Source organism: Pteronotus mesoamericanus, unplaced genomic scaffold (assembly GCF_021234165.1).
Source record: "Pteronotus mesoamericanus isolate MK-2021 breed Mesoamerican mustached bat unplaced genomic scaffold, CSHL_Meso_final scaffold_582, whole genome shotgun sequence".
In the NCBI taxonomy this organism is placed as follows: Eukaryota; Metazoa; Chordata; class Mammalia; order Chiroptera; family Mormoopidae; genus Pteronotus; species Pteronotus mesoamericanus.
The window spans coordinates 143,948-154,698 of NW_026555323.1; the positions used below are offsets into that span (position 1 = coordinate 143,948).

At 56.5% G+C, this 10,751-nt stretch overlaps 1 gene segment (V, D, J or C); it reads left to right on the forward strand.

Moving 5' to 3' along the window:
* LOC129061227 (immunoglobulin heavy constant gamma 2-like) overlaps positions 1-5,219 on the forward strand; it is a 42,259-nt gene extending 37,040 nt beyond the window's left edge. Inside the window, 4 exon segments of the C gene segment in view lie at positions 3,605-3,895; positions 4,232-4,270; positions 4,387-4,716; positions 4,804-5,219. Coding sequence covers positions 3,605-3,895; positions 4,232-4,270; positions 4,387-4,716; positions 4,804-5,132 — 989 coding nt within the window.
* Positions 5,220-10,751: the final 5,532 nt, after the last annotated feature.

Here is a 10,751-nt window from a genome sequence, read left to right on the forward strand (position 1 = left end):
ACAGGGCAGTGGGCACAGAGCACAGCCACAAGGAGCCCCAGGGCCCAGTGTGGAGCCAGCAGGGCAGGGGCACTGCCTCCACTGCCCCACTCTTTGTGAGTGGGGTCTCTCCAGAGCAGGACAGAGGGAGGTTGGGGGGCAGCAGAACTAGCCACAGGAGCTGAGGGCAGATCACACCTTGGAGACCCCAAAGAACCAGAGGAGCAGCTGAAGCAGCAGGAAATGCAGGTGGTCTCATCCGATGGCCCCATTGAGCACACGAAGCAGGCAAGGACTTCTCACCCACAGAGCTGGGCGCACCAGAGGTCTACAGAGGCCGGCTGGACTGTGGGCCGGGGCAAGACAACCGTGAGGAGCTGGAGGGAAGAGCGAGGGATGCAAGTGGCCAGTGGGCAGGGCACCGGCCAGGCTGGAGCCAACACTGCAGGGCTGCTCCAAGGTGTGCAGTGGGTCTGAGTCCAGGAGACAGGAAGGAGGCTGGCTCAGCTCGGGGAGGATGAAGACCCCAGGGCTCCCAAGGGTTCTCTTCAGGACAATGGGCAAGATCAGAGCAGGAGGCCAGGACCCTGTGCACAGGAGAGGAGGGGTCAGGGGCACAGCAGTAGTGGTGTGTGTGGGCTCACAGGCTCAGCAGACAGACTCATGGGTGGCAGACAGGGGACAGGAGCTGGGTTCTGGGGTCAGGTTTCTGGCACAGGGCAGCTTACTTGCAAATAGAAGGAGCAACTAGAAGGTTCTAGGGGTGAGGGGTAGCAGAGCGGGTGAGCTCCTCCGGGAAAGCAGGGGCAGGGCAGAGGCTGTGTGGACAGAGCCTGCCCGAGAGAGGGTGGGCAGGGGTCAGTGCCCACCCAAGAAAAATGAGATCAGGAGTGGAGCAGAAAAGGGCTGAGGGCTCTGCGATTTCCTGGGGGCCCAGCAGGAGCTGTGGGGGACACGGCAGCCTGGGTGGAGAACACACACCTGTGGGAAATGGGATCCTAGAGAAGAGGGGCAAGAAGTTGCTGGAGCCCAGCAGGCTAGGGACCAAGTCAGGACAGCTTCAGGTGAGCAGGGACAGGTGGGAGGGTAGGGAAGTGCTACAGGAGCTCTACGGGAGCTGGAAGAGCTTTGACGGTGAACAAGGGCCAGTGGGAGAGCCATAGCTGCCCCAGGGCCTCTGGGGTTGTTGGCATAGCTTTTCAGGTGAGCAGGGAAGAGTGGGAGGTCAGGAAGTTGCCTCAGGAGCTCTAAGGGAGTTGGCAGAGCTTTACAGGTGAGCAGGGGCCCCTGGGAGAGCCAGAGCTTCCCCAGGAATTCTAAGGGAGTTGGCAGAGCTTTGCAGGTGAGCAGGGGCCAGTCGGAGGTCAGGGAGGTGATCCAGGAGCTCTAGGGGAGCTGGAAGAGTGATGTAGTGAGACAGGGCTGGTGGGAGGGCAAGAAGCTGCCCAGGAGCTCTGGGGAGCTGGCGGAGCTATGCAGGTGAGCAGGGGCCAGTCGGAGGGCAGGAAGGTGCTCCAGGAGCTCTAGGGGAGCTGGCATAGCTATAGGGGAGCTGACATAGCTTCGTAGGTGAGCAAGGGCCAGTCGGAGGACAGGGAGGTGATCCAGGAGCTCTAGGGGAGCTGGCAGACCTATGCAGTGAGCAGGGGCCCGTGAAAGGCCAGGAAGCTACACAGGAGGTCTAGGGGAGCTGGCAGAGCTATGCAGGTGAGCAGGGGCTGGTTGGAGGGCAGGGATGTGCTCCAGGAGCTCTAAGGGAGCTGACAGACTATGAAGTGAGCAAGGGTAGGTGGGAAGGCCCAGAGCTGTTCTGGGAGCTCTAGGGGAGGTGGCAGAGGTAGACAGGTGAGCAGGTCAGGAGACAGGGCAAGGAGCTGGCCCAGGTCACTGAGTAAAAAGAGACTGTGGTGAGCAGGTCAGCAGACAGAGATCTCAGGGCAGTAGTCGTGGGGCACTACTGTTCTTGGGCTCCAGAGATGAAGTGTGGGCACTTGCTCATTCGCTGTCAGCCTAGACACGGCAGCTATATGTTGAGCAGAGGTTCTGAGTGCAGGAGGCCTGCGGCTGGGCCAGAAACAAGATCTGGAGTCCTGCAGGTGCTCAAGGTGAAGGCTCTGCTGTTCATGCAGAGGGCCCCTGGGGACAGAAAGCAGGAGCCCCTGGGAAAGGAGGGATGATGTCTGAGTTGGCAGAACTTGGGTCTCAGATGGTCAGGGACAAGAGACTGATGGAAAAGAGGCCTGAGTTCCTGTGTGGGTCCAGGAAGAGGGACAGGGCAGGGGAGGCTGTGGGGTAGCAGCTGGGAGGAGGGGAGCCAGCAGGACCCTGAGAGGGAGCGGCTCCAGGCCCAGGAACTCCAGACAGCAGGCAGAGCTGACACCAGTGGGCTGGGAGGGCAAGAGGGGCAGTGGGGAGCCCAGGAGCTCTGGGGACCAGGGCAGGGCCTGAGTGCAAAGGAATCCTGGAGGAGGTGGAGGCTGAGCTGGGAAGGAGCAGAGAGCAAGCTACAGGGCCAGGTAAGCCTGATGGTCAGAAAGGGGGTTACACAGCGGCTCCTGGGCAGGAAAGACTCAGAGAGGAAGAGACAACGGAGGACCTGAGGAGACAGGTGAGCCACCGTTCCTGTCCCAGAGGCACAAGTCTTGTTGCAGGGAGCTGGGGCAACGTGGTGGGGGGCACAGCACCACGGACCCTTTAGTAGGACTCAGCAAGGTCCACTCAGGGCCTGAGGCAGGGCTTCTGGCCCAGGATGGGGGTGGAAGAGGAGAGGGGACCGAGGGGCAGAGCCCCGGGTTGGGCTGATGGGACCAGGATGGTGGGCCAGGCCTGGCTGTGGGGTGGGGCTTCACCCTACCACCCTGGTATCTGGACCACTTGCACCACACAGATGAGGGGTGCTGAGGTCAATACCTGGCTCCCAGCCATGCTGAGGATTTGGCCGCACTCAGGAAAGACGAAGACCAAGCAAGAGATGGGTGGCCAAGGGCATACGTGAGCTTAGCAGGACACAGAGCACTGGGGGAGGCTGGTGGATCCAGGGCCACAGACTTAGGAGCCTGTGCTGGGGACTGCAGGGACAAGGGCATCTCCTGTGGACAGGATCCAGGACTGGGAGAGCGTCCGGGATGGGGACGGGAACCAGGTCACTGCCTTGGCTGTGCACCTCGCCCAGAGGGGCAGAAAACCAGCGTGACAGGGGCTCTGGTTTCAGGGTTGGCAGTGGAACACAGGCAGAGCCCCACCACAAGGAAGAGACTCCATGCCCTGGGCAGGGTTAGGGGGCAGGCAGGACAGTAGTACAGGGGACTGACCGCAAGAGCCAGCCAGAAGGATAAGCCACGGTTCAGAGGACAGAGGACTCTGTGAGGACAAGGGGGCTGTGAATTCTGTGGTGCTTGGGGGACTGGTGTCCAGGAGGCCACACAGCACTAGCTGAGCTGGTGAGTCCAGCGCCAGCGACCACAGAGGCACAAGACCTTGGTGGCAGAAACACACACGGTGGCTGCTCTGCAGATCATAGGCCCTGGGCTCTGGCCTGGGCCCTGTCCCAGGCCTGGGCTCTTGACACCCTGCAGGGACCTCTGGGGCTGAGGCCCTGGCAGTCATACGCCCTCCTCTCTTGCAGCCTCCACCACGGCCCCAAAGGTCTTCCCGCTGTCCCCCCGCTGTGGGGCCACATCCGACTCCACGTTGTCTCTGGCCTGCCTGGTCTCCGGTTACTTCCCCGAGCCGGTGACTGTGTCCTGGAACTCGGGCGCCCTGACCAGCGATGTGCACACCTTCCCATCCATTCTGCAGTCCTCGGGGCTCTACTCTCTGAGCAGCATGGTGACAGTGCCTTCCAGCAGCGCGTCCAGTCAGACGTACACCTGCAACGTAGACCACCCGGCCAGCAGCACCAAAGTGAACAAGGATGGTGAGAACCCAGCCACTGGGGGACATCTATGGGAGACAGGCCAGGGGGGCCTCCTGCCTGGACAGGCCATGGAGCAGGGATGGCTGCCCCAAGGCTGTGGGTGAGGCCCTGATGGTCTCCCCATCTTGAAGGTCCCCAATCTTGGGGAGGGGTCGTCTGGGCATTTCCACCAGGCTCCAGATGGGCACAGGCTGGACACACCTTCCCAAGCCTCAGGGGCCCCAGAAGCAGATGATGCTCTGAGACCTGCTTATCCCTAGCTCTGACCTAAGCTCACCCCGAGGGCTTAGTAACTACACCCAGGCCCCAGTAACCCTCAATGTGTTCTCTCTGCAGTGCCCATTGGAAATCCTGAACCATCTTGCAAATGCCCACGTGAGTCAGCCACCTCAAAGAGGTGGTCCGAGCCCAGGAGTGGCCCTCAGGGGGATGGGTGTCCTGGGTAGGCCCATGTAGGTGCTGACCCCCGGCCTCTGTGTCTTTTACACCAGCCGTTGACCCCCCGGGAGCACCTTCTGTCTTCCTCTTTCCCCCACAACCCAAAGACGTCCTGATGATCACCCTGACGCCAAAGGTCACATGTGTGGTGTTAGACGTGCCCTCAGATGACCTCGAAGTAGAGTTCACCTGGTACATGGATAACAAACTGCAGAAAACATTAAAGAAGAAGCCGAAGGTGTTGCAGTTCAACAGCACCTACCAAGTGGAAGATGAATACCCCATCATGCACCAGGACTGGCTGAAGGGCAAGGAGTTCAAGTGCAAGGTCAAGAGCAACTCTGTCCCAGCCCCCATCGAGAGGACCATCCACAAGCCCAAAGGTGGGGGCAGCAGCAAGGTGAGGTGCGGGTTCGAGAGGGCCAGCCCCTGACCTAGCAGTGACCATCTGTGTTGACCCCATCCCACAGGAACACTCAAGGTGCCACAGGTGTACACCCTGGCCCCACACCCGGACGAGCTGTCCAAGAACACCATTAGTGTGACCTGCCTGGTCAAAGACTTCTACCCGCCAGACATCAATGTGGAGTGGAGGCAAAATGAACAGCCAGAGCCGGAGTCCAAGTACATCACGACCCCGCCACGGAAGGACAAGGATGGGTCCTTCTTCGTGTACAGCAAGCTCTCCGTGGACAAATCCAGGTGGCAACAGGGACAGGTCTTCGCGTGTGCGGTGATGCACGAGGCTCTGCATAGTCACTACACCCAGAAGCCCATCTCCCAGACTTCGGGTAAATGAGCAGCATGCCCGGACCCAGCGACCCCCATCCCATGTACACACCCCAGGCTCAGCATTAAATAAAGCACCCAGCGCTGCCCTGGGACCCTGCCACACTGTCACGGTTCTTTCTGAGGCAGAGCCCAGTCCAGGCTCTGCGGCGGGTTGTCACCATGAAGGGGACAGAGGTGGGCCCACTGGGGAAGGACCCAAGCCTCCAGGTCTGTAGGCACCTGAGACAGGAGGCGGGGTTTCACCACTGGAGGCCACTCCTCCACAGTCCCCGGCCAGCACCTGCTCTCACAGGAGGAGCGGACAGGGCACAGGTGAGGGCCCTCCAGAGCCCCTCAGAGACGCGAGGGCCCAGGGTTTCTGCCTCTGCATGAGCCTACGCACTGGGACAGTGCAGCCTCTGTCCAGGGCTCCCTGTTCACTACTCCTCTCCTGGGCTCTATGAGGTGGCCCTGGGCCCACACAGGGGGAGACCTGCCCCATGGAGCTGTGGGGACAGGCTCATCTTGCCCCAGAGAACTGACCTCCCACCCTCCCCCCAGGGTAGAGAGCTCTGCCAGTCTTGCCCTGCCTGGGGCGAGGCCTCCCTGTTCAGGGGGACACTCATGCTATTACCCTAAAGAGTCAGAGGCTGGTCTCCTGGGGTCCCAGGGGAGGGACTATCCAGGGGTCCTCAGGGATGCTGAGCCCAGATCCACTGAAAATGAGTCTCTCCCACTGACCAGCGCCAGCTCACACGGTCACCTTACCACCACACATGCACATATGTGTGCACACATGCACATGCACACAGGCCTTTACTCTGGGGCTCCCACCAGGCACCCTGCACAGACCACGGCCAGACAACAGAGCAAGTCCTGTGAACCCCACTGAGGGCACCAGCCAGGCCCCACTCCCTCGAATGCCCCAGGACCTACACAACAGCTCATCCACACTCTGACCAGCTCAGACAACACTGCGCCCTCTGTGATCTGCAGAAATCCTACCCACTGCACTCAGAGCAGCCCTCCAGGCCTTCTACTTGTCTACTCACAACACTGACCTGGCGCAGACCCTTCCTGAGGCAGGGGCCACGCCCATCCTCTGACCCCTCAGGGGAGACAGAGGGCTGAGTGGACTACAGAGCAGACTGGACTGCAGGGCCACCTCATCCACACAGCCCAGTGTGAGCAGCAGAGAGGAGAGGGCGCCCCCAGGGCAAGTTGAGACCTGGGGCCTGAGGTGGAGGAAGAGGAAACTGGGCACCTCTGGCCCAGCCCGGTGCCTGCCACCCTGTCACAGAGAGTCCCAGGCCCCACCAGCCCCACACCAGCCCCACAGCCACCAGCACTGACCTCCCCCTCCCTGTCCAGAGGTGCTCCTGGATGAGAGCTGTGCGGAGGCGCAGGATGGGGAGCTGGACGGGCTGTGGACCACCATCTCCATCTTCATCACCCTCTTCCTGCTCAGCGTGTGCTACAGCGCCACGGTCACCCTCTTCAAGGTGGGCCTGCCGTCCCTACGCTGCCCCCTCGACATCCCTATGATGTTCCCATGCCGTTCCTATGGTGTCCACATGCCATTCCCATGTTTTTCTCATGTTGTCCACATGTCCCGACACCATACCCACACTGACCCCTCGCTGACCCCGCGCTGTTTCCATACTGACCCCACGCAGTGCCCACACTTACCCCATGCTGACCTCATGCTATCCCCACGTTGTCCCCATGTCATCCCCACTCTGACTACATGCTCCCCCACGCTGTCTTCACACTGACAACACACTGTCCACACACTGACCCCACACTGATCACACACTTCCCACACGCTGTCCTCATGCTGTCACCACACTTACTCCATGTGGTTCCCATGCTGTCCCCCCCTGACCCCATGCTGTCTTCTCGCTGTCCCCTCTCCACCCCACGTTGTTTGCAGTGTCCCACACTGACCCCACCTTTTCCCTTGTTGTTCACACATCCTCAAGCTGTCCCCATGGTGTCCCCACGTTGTGACCTGTTTTTTACATGCTGCCCCCACACTGCCCCCATGCCATCTCCACACTGTCCCCACACCCTACCAGGTAGTCCCTGCATTATTTCCATGCTGTCCCTCACTGTCCCCATTCTATCCCTCACTGGCCCTCATCATTTCTCACTGTTCCTACACAGTTGCCCCCTGACCCCCTCATTCTCCCCACCCTGTCCCCACACCACGCCCACGTGGTCCTCCCCCACCCTGTGGAGGCTGATGTGGGATCCTGGGCTCTCACCCCTGCAGGTGAAGTGGATCTTCTCCTCGGTGGTGGAGCTGAAGCAGACCATCGTCCCTGACTACAGGAACATGATCGGACAAGGGGCTTAGCGCCAGCCCTCACGGGCAAACCTCCAGGGCCGCCCCCAACCCACACAGGGTCTGGGCTATGCTGGTTCGTGCTGCTCAGTCTGCTGCCCAGGCCTGCTTCTCCACCCTCTGACCCCACTGCCCTCTGGCCATGCCGCCCTCTGACCCATGGCCACCCTGGGCCTGCACCTGTGACGTATGACTTCACAGCCATCCCAGGATGCATCCTGCCCTGTGACCGACCTCTTCGGAGAACGAGGTGGATAGCAGGTATACCCCCAACCTGAGCCGATGGACATCTGCTGGCCCCTCCACTTCAGTCCCCAAGACACCACCGGGGACCTTGTGGACACCAAGAGTGTCAGCGTGCTGCATCTCCTTCCCAGGACGTCCCTGCCTTGGGTCAACATACAAGTCCCCCTGGGGGAGGCTGGGGCCCTGGGTTCCCGGTGCCAACTGGGCAGGATCCAAGATGAAAGCATCTTCAAAGGGTCCTGGGCCCCACCAGGAAACGTAAGCATGTCCCACAGTAGTCACCCAGGTGGCCTACACTAGAGGAGACCCTCAAAGTGGGGTCTGGATGGGCTGCTACAGGGAACCAGGGTGCCGGGCAGTGCCACCCAGAGAGGGGTGGGTGTCCTCCCACAGGCCTTATGAGAAGGGGACTGTAGATCAGGTCCCAAGAAGGCAGGACACAGCCTCCTCGGGGACAGAAGAGGCCAAAGGACATGGGTGTTGGGGTGCAGAATTCCAGGAGAGCAGGAGAGCAGCCACAACGGGCCCGAGTACTGCCCCATTGCCCCTTCCCAGGGCCTCACCTTGCTCCAGCGAGGCAGGGGGTGTGAGTTCAGAGGACTGAGTGGCGGGGAGCATGCCCCCTGCTTCGGGGAGCCAGAATGGTGGGCAGAGGTCCACATTGCAAGTGAGTGCCCAATCGGCTTGTCTAGATGAGACGGGGTAGACACAGACCCCATGACTATTGGAGATGTACAGAGAATGATTGCACGAAGGAAACGTCACCTTGTAGCTTGGGTTGCTTTTTATATTCTTTTTAATTTTCTGGATGTAGAGGCACACTAGTTGGGCAGAACTGTGCAGGTTCCTTTGGATACAGAAATCCTCAGTCCTAGAGGCTGAAATAAGACCCTGGGAAGTCCTTTATGAGAGCTACTCAGATCGCAGAAACCACTGCAAGCAGGACATTCAGTGCAGAGTCCTTCCTAGACACAAAAATGGGTGTAGTGACCTTAAGGTACATGAGGTCATGGCACGATGGTCCAGAATGCATTTGTAACCTGTAATCTCCCCCTGCAAGTCTATCATGTGTCCACGCTGCTGCCTCTTCCTTAGCGGATAGCTGCAACGCACCACATGTGCCCAGGGCCTTGTGGTGCTGTCCACGGTGCTGCCTCAGCCCCTTCCCCAGGCTAGGCTGCTGTCCTGGTGCTGTTCTTGCTTTGCTTCATACCGTCAAGTTTGCATTTTGTTTTCTTTCTCATTTTTAAAATAAATAAAACATTTTTTAAAAATATTTTTAGATTCAGACATGAACAAAGCAGACAGTACAGAGAGTTTCCGTATACTCCAGCTCTATTAAAAAAGCCACATATTTACCTATTTTTCTTCCTATGTAAAATTTTATTTTCATTCCAACACTTTTCTGGGTAGGTAGGGAAAATCTCTTCCTTATACAGAGTGAGGCAAAAGTAGTTGTATAGTTGTGAATACACAAAACACAGTTTATTTTTGTATTATCCTCTATACGTTGCTATATTATTTTCTTTTCTAATATTATTTTATATATTTGATTTAATATTAAATACTCGCTAAAAGGTAGCTGCTCTTAAAATTGCGGATTTAGCTCCTAGAATTTTTGAAAAGACATAATTTTCGTGTTTTCTATTATTATACTATTTTTATTGTTCATATACGTTTTTGTCCATTTTCCTGCAACCCCTTTCCCCTATCCCACCCACCACCACCTCCCACCATCAATCCTTCCCCACGCTGGTTTTTCCATGGGTCCATTATACATGTTCTTTGATTCGGCCCTTCCCTTCTTTACCCCATTACCTCCCTTCCTCCTTCCCTCTGGCAACTGTCCCTTTGTATTTTCTTTCAATGTTTCTGGTTATATTTCCTTGCTTGTTTGTTTTCATGATTAGGTTCCACTTATAGGTGAGATCACATGGTATTTGTCCTTCGCCACCTGGTTTATTTCACTTAGCATAACGCTCTCCAGTTCTATCCATATCATCGTGAAGAGTAGGAGCTCTGTCTTTCTTTCTGCTGCATAGTATCCCATTGGTCAAATGTACCAGAGTTTGTCGATCCATTCATTTACTGATGGGCACTTAGGTAGCTTCAAGCACTTAGCCACTGTAAATTGTGATGCCATGAACATTGGGGTGCATAGGTTCTTTTGAATGGCTGTTTGGGATTCATAGGGTACAATTCCAGCAGTGGAATCATAGGGTCAAAAGACAGTTCCATTTTTACCTTTTTCAGGAAATCCCATACTGTTTTCCAAGGGGCTGCACCGGTCTGCACTCCTACCAACAGTGTACCAGGGCTTCCCTTTTCTCCACATCCTCACCAGCACTTGATGTTTGCTGATTTGTCTACGATGCCCATTCTGACCAGTGAGAAGTGGCATCTCATTGTGGTTTTCATTTGCATTTCTCTGATGGCTACTTATCTTGAGCATCCTTTCATAAGTCTCTGGGCCCTGAGTATGTTCTCCTTGGAGAAGTGTTTGTTCACGTCCTTTGCCCATTTTTTTCGTACATTGTTTGTCTTCCTGGAGTGGAGTTGTTGAGTTCTCTATATACTTTGGGGTCCAAACGCTTCTCCAAGGTATCATACGCAAATATATTTTCCCATATCTTTCATTCCCTTTTCCTTTTGCTGATGTTTTCTTTAGCCATGCAGAAGTTCCTTATTTTGATGAAACCCCGTTTGTTTAATTTTTCCTTTATGTCCCGTACTCTAGGGGACATATCGGTGAAAATACTGCTGCTTCGAATACCTGAGAGTGTCCTGCCTTTGTTCTCCTCTGGGACTTTAAGGGTGTTGCAACATACATTTAAGACTTTTATCCATCTTGATTTTGTTTTCGTGTAAGTTGTAAGTCAATGGTCGAATTTCAATTTTGCACGTAGCTGTCCAAATGTCCCTACACCACTTGTTGAAGAGCTTATTTTTACTCCATTGTGTGCTTCTGGGCCCTTTGTCAAAAATTAATTGACCATAAAGACATAGGTTTAATTTGGGGTTCTTTATTCGGTTCCATTGATCTATGGGCATATT